We start from the raw sequence: 16,932 nt of genomic DNA, 5'->3' as shown, positions 1-16,932 counted from the left end.
TAGATTCCACATGTAAGTGTGATGATATGGTATTTGTCTTTGATTATTTCACTTAGTGTAAAAATCCTCTAGGTGCATCCATGTTGTCACAGATGACAAGGTTGCATTTTTTATGCCTGAGTAATATTCCATTGTGTATATGTACCACCTCTCATTTATCCATTCATCTATCAATGGACATGTCTTGGCTATTGTAAATGTGCTGCTGTGAACATTGGGGTGCATGGATCTTTCCAAATTTTAAATAATTTAAATAGCCACATGCAGCTAGTAGCTAACACAGCACAGCTATAGATGATAGCTGTTCCGGGGACTACTTAGAATATAAAAAGTTGGCTTTTTAGATTTCCTTAACTGATATAGTATTTCAGTTACTTATTTTTGAGCATATTGTTTGCCATTTGCTGTGCAATGAAGTATCTAGCAATGTCCCTATCTTGGAGAAAAAATAAACAAATGAAAATTTAAATATGCACAAAAGAGACAATATAGACATCCAAGAAATAGCATGATATACTTTAATCTTAATCACAGGAGAATCACGCTAAGTGTAAAGGACTTCAGAAGAGCAGCTGGTCCCTTCAGGTTGCAGTATCTGTAGGAAGATGGGAGACCTGTGCTGGTTCTTGGACTTGTCTATGTTTTGGATGGGTAGGAAGGAAGGAAAGGAAGTGTCAGGAGGCGGTGGGGTGAAAGTGAAACTCATTGGCTGGGAACCTGTGAGATGCGCTGGGGCCCAGCGCAGGGACTGGTCGCTGAGGCAAGGAGGGTGGTTGGCAGGATGAAATCCAGCTGGAAGGTGGTTTGGAAGGTCAGTCAACCATGTCATACGGTTGTAGCTGCCTTTGAATTGATGGCTAAAAAGCTTGGGATTTATCTTCTAGGCAGCGAACATTCAGAATCATTGAAGGGTTCTGAGCTAAAGAGAAATACAGTGAGTCTTGTTGTGGGAAAACAAGCTTGGCAGATGTATGATGAACAGAGAAATGAGTTAGGTAGCTTATAGGCCAGAGGGAGAGGCTTCTGAACCAGGGGGATGGCTGTAGAGATGAGACTTCCTGAAAGTAAAACTGACGGATGTTGCTGATGGATCAGAGCAGGATAGCAGAGGCGCTGGAGGGAGGGAGGTTGAGATGGGAGGCCGGGACGGATTGCAGCGCCGCTGGGCTGGGGGGGGCGAGTCCCGTTAAATGTAGAGGCTGTGGTGAGAGGCTGGGGTGGATGCACTGGAGTGACTTAGACGCAGAGTGACCTGATGGTTACTTGGCTACCAAGAAATTGCTAGAAGTAACTGTTTACACATTTTAGTGCTGCATTTAAACATTGGCTTGAACTTAATCTGTAAATTTTAGTGTGTTTTTGTGTGATGACCGAAGCATTTTTAGTACGTTAACAAGCGCGCGACCTGTGGAAGACTGACATGTGATGCTAATTAGCAACTAGGCCGTGGTTTTCATGCTGCCACCCTGCCCACCCTCCACCTCGCCCTGACCTCTGTTAGCCCTGTCGCTCTTTTTAGAGTGAACAACAGCAAACACGAGGGGCACTGGTCTGACCGCCCGCGTGCAGTGTCACGTGGTCGGGGTAGCCGGCTTTCACACTGGTGGGCTCGGGCTCTTTGTCTTCCTTACAAGAATCGGAAGTGGGAGGTTAGGGTGGTGTCAGCCATCCTCTTCTTGTGATCTGCATCAAATCTCTCGTTCTGGGCCACAGTGAAGTGACTCTTCCAGTCTCCCACGGCCCCTGAAACAGACGTGGGGTGGTGGGTGTCAGTACCGTGGGCGGATTTGGATTTCTCTGTTCTCCCGCTTCGGTGTGAGGATTTCTACTCCCCGTCAGGGAGGGACAGAGTCGGGTAGACATTTCTCTGGCTGGCCTGGCAGTGTCTCCTCCTGGAAGGGGGAGGAATCACCTGTCTGGCTTTGGGGTCGGGAGGTGACACGGCCGCGTGAACAGCAGGTCTGAGGGGCTCTCTTGCCTTTCCCTCCTGCCCGTCACAGCATGCTCCGTGCTTGTGCCTGTGGCTGGCGTCCTGCAGGCACACCAGGCAGGGCCTGCTTCTGAGGACTCAACGTGCGGTTTTGCGAAAGGAGGGAAGAAAAAGAAGATTCCCCTCCAGTTCTCCAAGTGCAATCCCTGTTAGCGTTCCCAGACTGCTTTTTCCCCATAGTGCTTACTAGCAACTATTATCCTGAATTTTCGTGTGTTTTGTTCACTGCTCTGAACGTTGCCCAGAACGGTGCCTGGCACACAGTAGCCACTCCAGTCAGTAAGTATTTTGGAGTGAATGGACCTCTCTGATAGCTTAGAGCCCTCTGTAGAGTGCATTCTTTGCTCCATCTGACGTAATTCTGTATATTTTCACCTTATCAGCCAGAACTCCGGAAGGAAGGTGAGGAGAAAGGGTTGGACTTACACACCAAACCTCACTCTCCAGTTGTGGCTGAACACTGATTTCATTTCATCTGTGGTTTCTTAAATAATTCTTTTTCCCAGAACCATTTATTATTGATCTTACTTTTCTTATCTATAGAAAAGAAACTCCCCAAAGACTCTGAAATATTGGACAGCTCCTCTAAGATTATGGTGAAAAGGAAACATAAAAACCTTTTCTCATGAATGGAGAAATAGAGTGGTTCATGCATTCAGCTGGAACCGACGTGTAGTTTGCCATTGGGTTCTTCTTCATGACGTCAAATGAACTGTAATGGACAATTTTATCCAGAACTTTATCATCTAGGCTCTTTCCAATAAATTCTGCCAGCTTCTGAATTTCATGCTTTGGGTTCTATGATCAGAGTCAAAAGAAAAGACTTGATATACAAGATAATTTATATCAATAAGTAATAGTTTCAAAAGACTGTTAGAATGAATTAATGCTAGTAATCAGTAACATGTCATGAATTAAAACTTTTAAAAATCGTGTCTCACGAATGCTCAGCTTTTCGGAAATGACTCATTTTGATGTGGCGACCGTATCGGTTGGAATCATTACGCTCTTCTTGTTCTAACATGGAAGCGTCAACTGAGCGTGTCGGTGAGACACTCACCACACAGTGACATGCCGTGCGTGGGGCGCGTGCGACGGAGAGATGTGTCTAGAGTTAGGCCCAACTGTCCTGCTCTAGCCCGTCCGGCTAAATGCCTCACAGGGACAGCCACTGGACTGATGCTGAGAGCAGGTGTTGCAGCAGCGTTGGGGACCCGGCCACAGCGGCCCGTCTCCTGCTTCTCCTGTGGACAGAAGTGGCCCCAGGCCTTCCCAGTGGTGCCGGTGAGGGGGGCACGAGGTTGGGAGGGACGTCTTTGCACGCAGGAGGCCCCGTGGCAGTGGCCGCAGTGCCCAGCCGGTCCGGGGGCTTCGGCGTCTCTGAGCAGGTTTCAGCCCCACTGTCGCCACTGTTCCTGCTCAGAGGGACGCAGCCCGGGGGCGCCGTGGTGTGGGAAGGCCCCTGTGTCCGGGAGGAGTGGCGCGTGGCCGGTGGGAGCGTTTATCCGCGCCGCCGCGTCTCCTGCTTTAAAATGGGCTCCTGGGCTTCCCTGGTGGCGCAGTGGTTGAGAATCCGCCTGCCGATGCAGGGGATACGGGTTCGTGCCCCGGTACGGGAAGATCCCACGTGCCGCGGAGCGGCTGGGCCCGTGAGCCATGGCCGCTGAGCCTGCGCGTCCGGAGCCTGTGCCCCGCAACGGGAGAGGCCACAACAGTGAGAGGCCCGCGTACCGCAAAAAAAAAAAAAAAAAAAATGGGCTCCTGCTTTGAAGCTGGGATGTCAGAAGTGCTGAATTTAGTTGGCCTCACACAGGCGAGGAATCAGCAAGAGTGCTGAGAACTGTGCGCTCCGAGTGACCACAGGCAGGTGACAGTCCAGAGCGTGATCGCAGAAACACGTGAGAGGGCGCTGGGGACCCTGAGGTTAGACTGCCTATTTCGGTAAAGTCTCTTCCTGGCATTCATAATGCGTCAGGGTCTACCCCAGGGATCTATCCACCGTTCCCAGGGACACATCCTCCTTTGACACTGCTGTGGCGATATGTGGGCAAGCGTCACCCACGTGGACTTTCCCTGATCTTAGCTTAGTAGCATCTGACATCATGGCCCCTGTTTGTCACATCCAGTCATAAAAGAGCAAACCCTTCCTTATAACCCCTGCCGTAATATTCCTTAGTTGAGTGTCTATATCTGGACCCCTGTGATGAGGCAGCTCTCTGAACTGCAGCAGTGCATGTATGTGTATATGTGACCAGAGCCTCCTTTTGTATGCCCTCCTGTTGTTTAGTTTTTCGGTGCTCTCTGTGGTGTCTCCCTACTTTTGTACCACGTAAACACAAGGGAGAGAATTTTGTCCTGATACCTGTATGGGTTGTCCTGCTAGCCCTTGAACCATGGTTCTGAGAATCCTAGAAATGTAATCCTAGAAACTTACCTGTTTAAAAAAACCATACAGAACAGATCAGTGGCTGCCAGAGGTGGGAGGTGAAGTGGGTGAAGGGGGTCAAAATGTTCAAAATTCCACTTGTAAGATAAATAAGTCCTAGGGTGTGGTGTGCATCGCGGTGACTATAACTAGCCACGCTGTACTGAATAATTAATAATGTCGTATCATACGGTACAATAACACCGTACCGAGAATCGTCCTCAAAACTTCCCACCACAGGAAAGAAAATTTTTGTCACTATGTGTGGTGACAGATGTTGACTGATTATGGAGATAATTTCTCAGTACATACAAATGTCAAATCATTATCCTGTACACCTGAAACAAATATAATGTTACATGTCAGTTGTATCTCAATAAAAAACATAGAAAAATGATGCTGTGTTTTTCACTCTTCAGATATTTTGTAGACACAGCTGGATAAAGCCCAGTAGTGATGGAACCTAAGAGAAATGCAGCTAAACTAATGTGCACAGGAGTCCCCGAGGAGTCTTTTAAAACTGCACGTCTGACTTAGCAGGCCTGGCATGGGCTCTGAGAGGCCATGCAGCTGTCTGTGACGTGCCTTTTGAGAACCAGGCTTTCAGTTGGAAATTCGAGAGCAGAGACTGTAATTCTGTATAGATCCCTGTATTCCGTGGAGTCACAGAAAGGACTGGGTAGATGACCATTTACAATGTACTCTCCTGACACCCCCTCAATTAGTCGTTATAACAGCTCTTGGAGTGCATATTACTATCTCCTTTCTGCATGTAAGGAAGCGAAATTCCTAGGTGCTAAGCATCTTCACAAGGAATCGTTGCCAGCAGGCAGTAAAGCCGGAGCTGGGGTGCAGGAATTTTGACTCTAAACCATTAGTGTTTCCCACTGCACCATAATTTCTTAAACTGTTTCTTGAAACTATGACGTTCCTCAAGTACTAATAAAAAACCCCCAAAATATGCTAGATTTTTTTTCCCTTCTAAACGGAATTTTAAAATCTACATACAAGGAGAAAAAAAGGCATCCCTCATTTTGCCATCCTCTGCCTATAAGGAAAAGGCGTCCCAGAGCCCAGCGCTCCAGGAAGCTCAGGTGAGACTGTGTGATACAGAAACTCATGACGTCCCAGGTGTGCTCTGATGCGGGGACAGCCGCAGCGGGTGACAAGTAGTGTCGTCTGTGCCCTGTTTCAATCTGTGAGTCCCTGATGGGGTCCGCACATTATGACTGAAGTATTTTACGGTCAGAGGGAAACACGTTAGGTGGCCCTGCTCCTTACCCTCTTCATGTCCTCGTAGAAGAGGTAGAGGATGCGGTGCTGGTCCTTGGCGTCCCACCATCCCTTCACGTGGTCGTACCAGGAGCCCCAGCACACTGCAGGACGGGGTCAGAAACAGGGCAGTGAGTCGCAGAAACCCAGCTGACAAGCACCCCCCTGGGAGGAGAATCCCGAAGAGAGGGAGAAGGTCACACTGGTGATTCCGTCACCGCAGAGAAGGCAGAGCCCCTGCTGTTCTAAGGAAATGATAACTTCTCTGTAGCGTATTTGAGGATTTTGAGAAAGGATGGGAACCAAGCTGCGTTCCCTCACCGTTCCCAGCCAGAAAACTCTCGAAGTACTCTTCCCAGGTTCCTGGGGCAGGAAGCCCCTTATTCATCCTCTGGAAGTGGTAATAAGACACCATGCTGTCCTTGGGGTTTCTTGCTACGTAGATTATCTGGGAGCAGAGGGAGGGAGGGAAGAAGCAAAACCAGGATTAGACCAACAGTTATGTTAGGGCGCGTATATTCCATACAGATGAATTTCTCCGATTCCGCATTGCTGTGATTTGGCTTTTGTGGGAGGTGGAAAGCATTCATATCAATTTGCATATTGATGATGTGACAAGGTGGACTCGGTTTTGTTGTTGTTTTTTTTTTTTTTTTGACAAGCGAAGTGTTTTAAGAGGAAATTGATGGAGGACCAGTCTGAGGTCCTTCTAAGGGGTCAACTCTGAATTCCTTTGGCCCTTTACCTTACAGTTTTTCTCCAGGAATGATGGTGGCAGCAAGTGGATGGGAAGGTGCGTCTTCAGGAAACGTGGTGAGGGCATCGCATTAGCTTGTTCCAAGCCTGTAAAATTAATTTTCAGTGACTTCCCATTATTTTTCTCTATTTGCTTCAGAATCTTGCTGCTTTCTTATGACTATGTTAGGAACAGTTCCAGGGAGCCTGTCACTCTCTGTGGATCCCATCTGAGAGAATACTTGTAGCCCACGAATGGGTTTTTTGGGCTAGAGCAGTTTTTTTTGTTAATGCTTAAGACATTTATCTATACTTAACCAGAGGTTTCAGAGACGATAACAGCAGTCAGGTATTCTGAATTCTTTTATGTTAAATAGGAACATTTCCTCAATAGCACTCTTAAGTCACTTCTCATTTATCTTCCTCCTTAAGAACTGCATAGGCTTGTTTTAAATAGTTTAAATACCTGTAATAAACTACAGTTCGCTAACAGTAGAGGTATTCTGGTTAATGCTCAAAATGATGTGGCCAGAGGAGAAGCAAGCATTATTAAATATGAATGCAGTCCTTACCAACACGAATTGAACCTTTTTGTTCAATAAAAAAGCTAGTCCATACCAAATGTAAATTAGATAGCTAGTGGGAAGCTGCCGCATAGCACAGGGAGATCACCTCTGTGCTTTGTGACCACCTAGAGGGGTGGGATAGGGAGGGTGGGAGGGAGGGTGATGCAAGAGGGAAGAGATATGGGAACATATGTATATGTATAACTGATTCACTTTGTTGTAAAGCAGAAACTAACACACTATTGTAAAACAGTTATACTCCAATAAAGATGTTTAAAAAAAATAAAAAAATAAAAAAGCTAGTCCAAAAAGTCTCATTCTATAGATTTATCGTTTCCAAATCACGATGAAGGGAACTTAACTAATTTGCCGATTTTGTTTTCTCCTATGTGCCTTAAAGATACCTCACTAAAAACTGGTATCTGACACAATAGAATGACATATGCAGAATGTAATATTGTAGTGACATTACTGGGGTTGATTATGACAGACATATTTAAACTCTGAGTATTAAATGGTTACATCCTAATTATTTATATAGAACATTGGTCCAATAACAAAAATAGAGAACAGCAGCTGAAAATTTATCTCATTCAATGTTCAGAGATAAGAGGGTTAACCATTCTTTCCATTATTTTCTGCAGATAAGTCCTTTTTTTTTCATGTTAAAATCTGATTGCAAGTGAATTCTGGCATTTTTCTAAGCTACTGTATGAAGAGGATGCTGAAGGCCATCACCATACAGCACACCGCAACCTAAGGACGCTTCCATTCACCAGTTCTGGCACACTTCCAAAATATACCCAACAACCCACTTTTATTCCTGTCCGGGAGGCTGGGTGCCAAGGATCGGATGTAAGCACAGGTGCATATAAGCAGCAAGATTACAGTCTTGCTGCTTATATGTACAGACAGACTCTGAAAATTGAAAATGGCAGACCTAGCGAGGCTGGCGAAACCCCAGCCACATCACCCTTCTGGGCCCTGGGCCGAAGAGGCGTGCAGGCCCGACTTGCCTTTCTCGCGCTTTCCGCGGTCTGGTTGGGCCTGTCAGGGTACCTCCTCCTGAGCCGCACGTCTCAGACTCTACGATAGGCTCCTCTCTAGAGCAGTTTTTAACCATAACAATAAACCAAATAAAGAAGAACCTCAAAAATTCAAACCCTTCCACCATAAAATTATCTTACCTAGGCTCATCCTTGTGGAGTGAAGTTAATTTCTAATTGGAGAATCAAAACTTAACTTACTTTTGCATAAACAGTAACTTGATTAGAAAATGTCTGGAGTTAGAGTGATGGCCAGACGGTGAGAAAGATAGTCGCGGAGTCCATCGATGGTTGTTTGAATGCCTAGAATTCTGAGAGGGCTACTGGATAGTAAAGATCCCTGGTGGGTGTCTAAGCCCGGGGCCCGGGCCGGCTGTGCCGTGTACTCACCAGATTCCAGGCCTGGGATTTTCCACTCGATGAAGGGGAATCGCTTGTGAGTAGGTGCCCGCTGGCTTCTGTCAATATCACCCTCGTTTTGGATCAAGTCCACGATCTCCTGCGTCCAGGTTGTTCCTTATTCGCCAGGAAGATGAGGAAGCACAGGCTTTATCTACTGCAGTTCTTAGAATGCGGCCAAACACTGGTTAGAGCAGCTGTGTGAACTTTAAAGCCAGCTTTATAATGGAATTCAGAAACCATCCTCCTTTGTTTATATCTTGTGTTATCACAATATGGTGTGATACGGATTTTTAGACAAAGACTCCAATTTGGAGTGGACATTAGATTCATAAATATATAGTTCTTTTTTTATTCTGCACAACCATTAATTAGGATTGTTATGCTATTGAGTTAGCTGTATAGTTCCTTAGAAAGGCAGAAGGAGAATCTTTCTCACCAGTCTGTGATGTGGAGAGTCACCACGCTGTGGTCTTCAGACTGTTTCCCAAGTGCATAGCATGAGGTTGCTACGCAGGAGGAGGCTCTTGTTATATGTTGGCCGAATGAATGAATGATTAGGGCTTAGTCTCCATTTTCACGCTTTCCTTTATTTTACCCCAAAGGCTAAAAAGTGCATTCTCTAGGCTCCTTTGCCGCTGAGATTCTAAATGTCCTGAAATCTGATTTACATTCTGGGATTTGAGGGAAGGAGGTAGAGGTCTGACTGATAGAAGATGTGCAGAGGCCACTCCGCATTTTGCCGCCTGGAACCTCGACCCAGAGGCTGCGCCCTCACTGCCCCCGCTGCCCCCGAGAAGGGCCTCTGTCTCGCAGCTCCGGTCGGCGCCTGCGGGCTGCCCCATCCTGCCCAGTGTGGTGTGCCACCTGACCTTCGGCCTTGGCCGGAGACCGCGGACCAGACACCTGGCGGAGCCCGTGGCGGGAGGAGGCTGGGAGACTGAGCTCTGAGTCCTGGGTCTGGGCTGATCAACTCTGGTTGTGAGACCCTTTCCCATACTCCCGATTCAGCACTTCTAGGTCTACCAGGGGGCACAGCTTAGAAAACAAGAGAGCAGCTGCAGTTTATATCCTCGATGAGTTGGCTTCTAATAGTTTCTGGCACCAGCTCTTTCATTACAGGATCCAGGACCAATATTTCTTTAGCTGTTGACTCAAAGGAAGTTCAAGTGTACTCGTTTTGTGTGTTTATTCTGAACTGACAGCCGCGGGCTAACGCTGGGGCAGACTCCAGTGCGACTGGAGGTTCAGGGTCAGATCGTCCCCTAGCAGTCAGCGGTTCTACAGTGTGTTTATCTCAGCTCAGCCACAGAGCATTTATTATTCTGCTGCAAATTTAGGTGTAAAAACCATTCCATGATCTGAGCTTGTTTCTTCCTCCCTCTGATCAATATAGCCTTTATTAGTGCACACATTTTGAGTGATTGACTAAATATTACCTTAGCTGGCAAGTGCTTCACTTTTTGAGTGTGTTATTTGGATTGTACAGTCCTGCTCGCCCCTAACCCATGAAAACCCTTAATGAACCAAATCTTAATGCTCACATTTGGCAGGTGGAGAAAAGATGAATGATTAGGCGTTGTACTGAGATTATGGTAATAAATTAAGAGTTGTGGGTGAAATTAAGGCAGTGAGATGTGATCCCCACCAGTGGGCCCTTTCAGAAATTCACATTTAGAAAACTTTAATGCTGAACAGGCTCATGAGGAGTAAGATCAGAAAATCAGGGCTGATATGAAGCCGACGGATGGGTGAGTCTAAGGCCCCGTCTGCCTGTAGAGCCTTTTGTCAGATTGTTACAGATAAAGGCAAAGGGGGTGGAGCGTGTCTGTGCGAGTGCGTGTGCGCGTGCGCGTGTGCGTGTGTGAACGTGTAGCAGAAGTTATTGACATGGAGCTTGACTTTGCAAAGAGCAGATGTCAGTGCAGTCGGGGTATGAGTTGAATACTGTAGTTTTGGTCTAACTGTAGATATACACAAATAACTGCAGAGAACTCTTTCTCTCTGCTCACCCCCGCATTTTTATGATGCAGTGGCTGAGCTCAAGTTTGTCTTGTTTCTTCAGTGACTTTGTTAAACTGACTCTTGAAATAAGAAAGTAGGTGTACAACCTACCACCAGGGAGGGTGGAAATTAAGAGAGTATTTCTGGGGCCCTGAGCTGGGAGACTTACAAGCTCAGCGCTGCAGAGCCCAAGCCCCTCCTCTTCCCTAGATCAGGCAGGGGTGCCCTGTCTGGCTCGGCTATATGGGCCTGTGCTGGGAACAAGTAAGGCAGCCAGCCTGGCCCCTTTGTTTTGGGCTGTTTGATTCACTCTCTTTCTGGGAAGTAAAAAAACAGGTACATCACAGAAAGAATTAAATTCTTAAGATGTGTAGGTCATTGTAATATTTTTTGTGTGGTTTCAGTTACTACCTGTGATCTGTCTTGGCGGTATCACTCTGCCCAGTAAACAGCTTTCCACTCAAATCCCAGTCGGTTTCTTTATTTCATTATTGATGCATCTTCCCCGCTTCTCTTCCTAACCCTCCTCTGCGTCTCCCCCCACCCCTCCCGCCTACCTGCTTTCGGGTAGGTGGAAATGAGCAGATCGTCAGGCCTGGCTTGGAAGTTCCAGATCTGGTCCCAGGTGTCACAGGTGGGCGTGGGCTGCAGGATCCCCTCCACGTAGTCCACAGCCAGGCGCTCCGTGCCGTCAAATTTTAATTCCTCCATTTTGTTCAAGGCCAAGAGTGTTGGATATCAGATTTCTGCTCCAGGAAAGTGTTACTCTCAGTCAGCTCAGAGCTGCGTCCTTGGCATCGTACAGACAGGGCAGAGCTCAGACCTCAGGTCCTGCCTTGGGCGGGCAGTCGAGTGGGGAGCCAGCCCATCCGGGAAGCCGGGACTCTTGTTTAGAACTTTGCACACAGCGCAAAGTCCTAAACAGCCCCGGCGGGGCTCTGACGTAGCCGCCGAGCCCTTGGCTCCTGGCTGCCATTCCGGGTTGTGTGCAGGCAGCCCTGCTCTTCTGTACTGTTAGCGAGAGTCAGTGCCACCTCACCTGCAGCTCTCCTCTGTGTTCACAGAGTAACTCACAGATCTCCGTTAATTGTTTCTTCTGGGAATTCTAAGCTAATTAAGAAGTTGCAGGGAATCTGCCTGCGGGATTATTACAGGTTGCAACGCAGAATGCCTACCCCGAAAGGCTGGAGGGAAGTTTCTGTGCTGCTAACAATGACAGCCTAGATCGAATCTCCCAGCACAGATGGCCGAAGGGGTCAGCGTTGTTATTTTTAAGAGTAAAGTAAACGAGGCTCTAATAGGGAAGGTTCCCTTCCCGTGGTAGGCTGTTCAGTGTCCGTATCAGTCGGTGTCTCTTCACAGTTAATAAAACTTGTTTGTCTTATTTGAAGCCAAGTGGATGCAAAAACTCGGGAGCTACAGAACACACACCCTCTGGCTTCTTCCTTCCTGGAGTTCACCTCCCGGGCTCGTGCCGCATCCCCTGTAAGCCCCCTGTTTTCCTAAAAGCCTCGGTGCTTATTTATCCTCCTTGTGCCTTTCCTTGGAATCATTCCCGGCTCCAGCAGAGGTTTTTTTTCCCTCCTATTTCCACCACAACCCTTCTTGGCTGACCACCTCGAAAACAAGACCAGACCCGCCCGGGTTTCCTGTTTCTCCTTGTGATATAATCGAGAACACGTCTGGTCTTTGTCTCCGGTTCCCAATGGCCGAGTTGCAGAAGCCCTTGTAAGTCCCTGAGTGATTGGAGCCTTTGGTTGTTCACTGTGAGTCCCTTGAGACCACACCTGAGTTTGTGCCAACGAGGTGACACATGCTGGGCCCATAGACAGCTCCGGGGGAGGGGCCGCCACGGCAGAAGATCAAGCACGTGATCACAGGGTTGGGCCTTTCCGTCCCATCCCCCCCTCCAGGGAGAGGAGAGGGGCTTGGAGAGGGGGGTCAGCCGTGTGGCCAGTGACGTGAGACCCCACGAACCCCGGACCCCGAGACTCTGTGCAGCTTCCTGGCCGGTGAGCGCAGCCAGGGCAGGGGGTAGGGTGCGGCCGCTCCGCCCCCTCTCTGCCCCCAGACCTTGCCCCCAGACCTCTTCCGTTTGGCTGTCGTGATCTGAATCCTCTATGATGAAACTGTAATTGTAGGTGTAGCGCTTTCAGTGAGTCCTGAAAGCACCATTACGGACGCTCTGGGGGTCACGGGGACCCTCCATACTTACAGCTGGTTGGTCAGAAGCACAGATGGTCCCCACGATTCGTGGGTGCATCTGGGGGGAGGTGTCTTGGGAAAGACTTTGCCCTTGACCTGTGGGGTCTGCGCTAACGCCCGGTGGTCAGTGTCAGCATGGAAGCGAGTCGACAGAGAACCACCCTGAGACGCTTCTCCTGACCCCAGCGGCCCCAGATGCTGTTCCTGCTGGCAGGGGTCTCCCTTCTTGCTTAGAGCGCTTCCCACCGAGACCTTCACAGCGCCCCACGAGGGCCTCCCCGTGGCGCCCCTGTGGTACCCGGGAGCCCGGGGCGTGCACGCTGCGTGCTCTGCAGCCCTGATGCCCCGCGTGTCCCCCCTTCCGTGTCCCCGTGCGCCCCACAGGCGCAGGCTCCCGCCGCCGTGGCTGTCGTTCATTCCCCGGCTTCGCCCTCTGGCTCTGGCTCGCCTGCGTCTGAACCTTCAGATCTTCTTTAACGTCCTCCCTAAACATCCCCTCTCTGGAGAGCCTGTCCCTGAACCCGGGTGCCTCCCCTTTCCTTGCCGGTTGCCCTGTCCTGTCCCTGGGAGCCGCCGTCCACACCCGGCCCGTGTCCTTCCCTGTCCGCCGCAGCACGGAAACGGGGCCCTGCCTTTGTCCTCACCACAGCCGGCCCTGTGGCTGGCGCCTCTGTCCTCTGCGTGAGGGAAGAGGAAACGAGCTGCAGAACCGAGGGAGTGAGGTCTGGGAGCCACCACCGTGCCGGGGTTAGGCGAGCTGTTGGCCGAGGCTGGGGGTCTGAGACGGAAGGCAGACACCGGACGCCCGCTCCGACCCCTGCACCAGCTCCCGGCAGCCGAGGGCTGTGGACGGGGTGCTGACCCCCCTGTGCCCCGACCCCCCGACTCCCCTCTGAACATGGGGGTCATGACAGCCTCTGCCTACGGAGTTGTTGTGCGAATGAAAGTGTGTTGACCGCTCAGCAACCTTCTCTGTGAATAATGAGCCGTGACTATGGGCCCCTCTTCCCGTGTGACCTCAGGGGGGTGCCTGGGCCCTCCCTGCCCCTCAGCCTCCCTGTCGGCCTGGAGACGGATGGACGCTTGGGACCAAGACTGCCGGGTGGAACTCCTGGCCCTCATATGCATTTTAAAAGACTGAGAAGAGGGACCTGTGGCTCTTCAGAGAAATCTCTTTCTATGGGCTTTACAGTTCTGTGTGCCAGCCTAGTAGAGAGCTGGGGAGCTTAGCAACACCTTGGCAGTTTTGTTTAGTCCATTGTGTGCTGGGGACGGAGGGCTGGGAGGCAGAGAATGGCCCCCGGCCCTGAAGAGGACTGGCTGAGGTTGAGATAGACCTGGGGTTAGTTGAAGATGTCAGATAACCTGAAAAATTTTCATGACTGCACGGATGGTTCCTATTCTCATTTAATATTTTTTCCCCAATAATAGCAATACTTTCTCACAAGTTCAGGAAAATTAAATAAAGTGTTGTACTTAGTTATTATAAAATTCACGTGGTGCTAAGTCTACATCGGCTAAGCATTGCTTTGGAATTCCGAATCTCTGGGGTTGGATTGAAGCTGCCCCGTGTAGACTTTCTAGCCACTCAATCCCTTCTGAGCCGTTTTAGCCTCACGGGATTAATGTAAAAATTGAGGCATGTAAGACATTCTGCGGTGTTGGCACACGGTAGGCACCAGAGGTAAAGTCACTGCCCTTTCTCTCCTAAGTCTTCCTGGTTCCTCTTTTCCACTGTTTTCCTCCGGGTGAGGGGAGGAGACCCCCTCCTGCCCTCTCTGGATGTCCCAGGTGCAAACCAGGGGCTTGTCTAGGCCTCATATGTGATCCCTTTGAAAAAATTACAAAGGGGCTTTCTAACCTGCTTTTCTTAGGAAAAGTCAGAATGCAGGTCATTTTTCTTAAACAGGTTCTTGTTTGTTAGTTTTTACAGAAGGAGCAGGTCTAAAACATATTTTGGTTCAGCAAACTGTTTTAAAAGACAACTATTGGGAAGTGAGCTAAGCTCGTACTGAATAAAATTGAACTGAATTTGTCTTTATTCCTTGAATCAGTCTTTCGCTTATTGGGCTTTTTATAAATTCCTCAATTGTTATCCGATCCTTGAGACCAAATCAGGAGGAAGGAGGAGGAACAGGACCACGGTCAGTGAGACCGGAACCACATCCAGACTGTGTGGGCTCAGGGCACGTCTGGGGTCATCCACAGCCCATCCCACCTTCCGATTAGGTGGCCCTGTGGCCACACTGCTGCAGGGCTTGGTTCTAGTAGCTGAGGAGGGAGAAAACCAAAGTCAGAGGAAGTGTATTAGTACGTGCCGCTTCAATCAACTGCAGAGATTGGGTTGGTTCTGAACTCTTAGTGAAGTGAAGTAAGGATGCATGAAACCTTCGATCTCAGATCATCCCTTAAAACAAAACCCCAAGAATCTTTACATTCTCAGAAGAATAAAAAGCCGGTCAGAATACAGAACATCCAGTTATATTTGAATTTCAGGTAAACGACGAATGAATTTTTCGAATGAGCCTGTCCCATGCAATACTTGGGACATATTTATACTTACAAAAATCATCTGTTGTTCTGTATTTTATCTGGAAACTATGTGGGCGGGAGGTTGCCAGCTCAGTCTAACTTCAAAACAGCAAAGCTCTGGAGGCTTAACGAGTGGGATTCGAAACACAGGGAACCGGAGGGCCCTTTGGACTCTCGGGAGCTGAGCAGCCTCGCGGCTCCCCACCGGCTCGTGGGGAGATGTGTGTTGTCTGCACTTCCCAGTTATTTGCGGCCTTGCAGCTTGCTGCTCGGGGCTGGACGTCTGTCAGCTTGTTTTGTGGCGATGGTACCGCTTTGAGGGTGACTGTGGGTGAGGAAATGACATATAAAATCTTCAGTGTGATCAGAGCCATGAGTTAACAGCAGCTGGCCTGAGACGAGTGTCTGGGATGAGACCCTGACCTCTCCTCCCCAGTTTTGGGGGGTTGGGGGGCGTGGAGAGGTGGGGGTACATGGGACCCCAAGACACCGCTGTTTTGTGAGATGCTGACTTCCTCGTATCCCTATCAAGCATATTCCCCAAACCCAGCTTTCTTCTCAAATGAAGAAGGAGAGAAGTGTTTTGGCATCCAAAGAGGAGCCCTGGAGCTCCCAGCGTCATTGAAGGGAGAGCACAGGAACTGACCTGTCGGGGAGGCCACGTCTCTGAAGGGGAGGGGCCCTCTCTCTGGAGAAGTTTGGGGACCACAGGGAGGCAGCTGCTCTGGCCGGGTCAGTGCTCCGGGGGGCACAGACAGTTTCCTTTCTCTGTGAAGCTGTCGCTCCGCCTCTACCCTACGAGCAGCCTTGGGGAGGGAGTGTCCTCCTTCTTTCCCCCTCCTCACTCACCTGATAACAAGCACACAGGTGTTTTCTCTTTTCCTGATCCGATGCTTATTGCTGTAGGGAAACAGAAGGTTCACAAAGCATAGCAGGCCAGGGGGATATATGGATCTGGGACATTTACTGGTCTGTGTTTCCTGACTTCCCAGCTGAGTCTCTGCAGACTTTCATGTGTCTCCTGGGCTAGGGCTTAGCTGCTTTCGGACACCAGATGCTCAAGACGAGGCAGTGGTCAGCGCTGCGGAAGGACGGAGACCAAGGGCGACAGAGACTCCGCCTGTCCAGGCAGAGACCCCAGAGATGAGGAGGGGAGAGGGGACCCCCGTGTGCTGAGGGCCTTCTGCGGGTGGGGTCGTGCAGTCGCCACGGAGGAAAGATCCAGCCTCTGCTCTCGGGGGCGGGGGTGGGTCAGTCCGGCGCAGAGACAGATGTGTAAGCAAGCAGTTAGAAGGTGGGATGGTAGTTGCTTGAATGCGGGTGTGGACAGAGTGTTCCAGAGCATTGGAGAGGAGCCTGAAGTCAGCCTGCAGTCAGGACCGCTCTTCCAGGAGAGACAGGACATTGAGAGCAAGGCTTGAAGGATGCAGGGGTGGCCAAGTGGGTAAGAGAGGGCAGAGGGTTCGCAGTGCCAGTGTGTGCAAGAGCAGGGGAGAGGGGGTGCGCGCAGGGGGCTGGAGGGTGGGGGGGGCGTGGGAGGCAGAGAAGGCAAGGCCAAGTCTTGGGAGACCTGAGAGGCAGCAAGGAGCCCGAGTTAGAAACCGTACAGAAGGGGCAGCTTCGAGGAACTTGCCACGCGGCGGCAGGTGTCACAGGCAGCGTGTGCAGAAGTCCTTGGATGGACGGGGTCGCGTCCTGCGTTGACGGGTTGGGATGCGGAGGCTCAGAGGGTGAAGAAAGGGCCTGACTTCAGAGAGT

At 49.8% G+C, this 16,932-nt stretch overlaps 1 protein-coding gene, 1 long non-coding RNA gene and 1 pseudogene across 6 annotated transcripts in view; 1 reads left to right on the top strand and 2 right to left on the bottom strand.

The window, feature by feature from the left end:
- The window catches only part of LOC131764944 (uncharacterized), a 96,282-nt gene that overhangs the window by 6,663 nt on the left and 72,687 nt on the right, over positions 1-16,932 (top strand). The window lies entirely within an intron of this gene.
- Positions 501-11,931, bottom strand: SULT1C4 (sulfotransferase family 1C member 4). The gene is made up of 7 exons (XM_059078247.2): positions 10,995-11,931; positions 8,425-8,550; positions 6,433-6,530; positions 6,009-6,135; positions 5,697-5,791; positions 2,608-2,788; positions 501-1,743 (listed from the first exon to the last, which is right to left on the bottom strand). Exons 1-7 carry the CDS (start codon positions 11,146-11,148, stop codon positions 1,628-1,630), a joined length of 897 nt encoding a protein of 298 aa, XP_058934230.1. The 5' UTR covers positions 11,149-11,931; the 3' UTR covers positions 501-1,627.
- Positions 7,694-8,243, bottom strand: LOC131765437 (protein kish-A pseudogene; annotated as a pseudogene).

The sequence above is a fragment of the Kogia breviceps genome, chromosome 11, assembly GCF_026419965.1.
Source record: "Kogia breviceps isolate mKogBre1 chromosome 11, mKogBre1 haplotype 1, whole genome shotgun sequence".
Lineage (NCBI taxonomy): Eukaryota > Metazoa > Chordata > Mammalia > Artiodactyla > Physeteridae > Kogia > Kogia breviceps.
Note: the sequence above shows the minus strand (reverse complement) of the source record. Positions and strands in the feature narration are given on the sequence as shown.

Coding starts and splice junctions, on each gene's coding strand:
- SULT1C4 (XM_059078247.2), bottom strand. CDS start 11,148: ATGGAGGAATTAAAATTTGACGGCACGGAGCGCCTGGCTGTGGACTAC. Junction 5,792..6,008: donor GAGTTTTCTGGCTGGGAACG/GTGAGGGAACGC, acceptor CCCGTCCTGCAG/TGTGCTGGGGCTCCTGGTAC. Junction 1,744..2,607: donor TTCTCCATTCATGAGAAAAG/GTTTTTATGTTT, acceptor CGTCTGTTTCAG/GGGCCGTGGGAGACTGGAAG.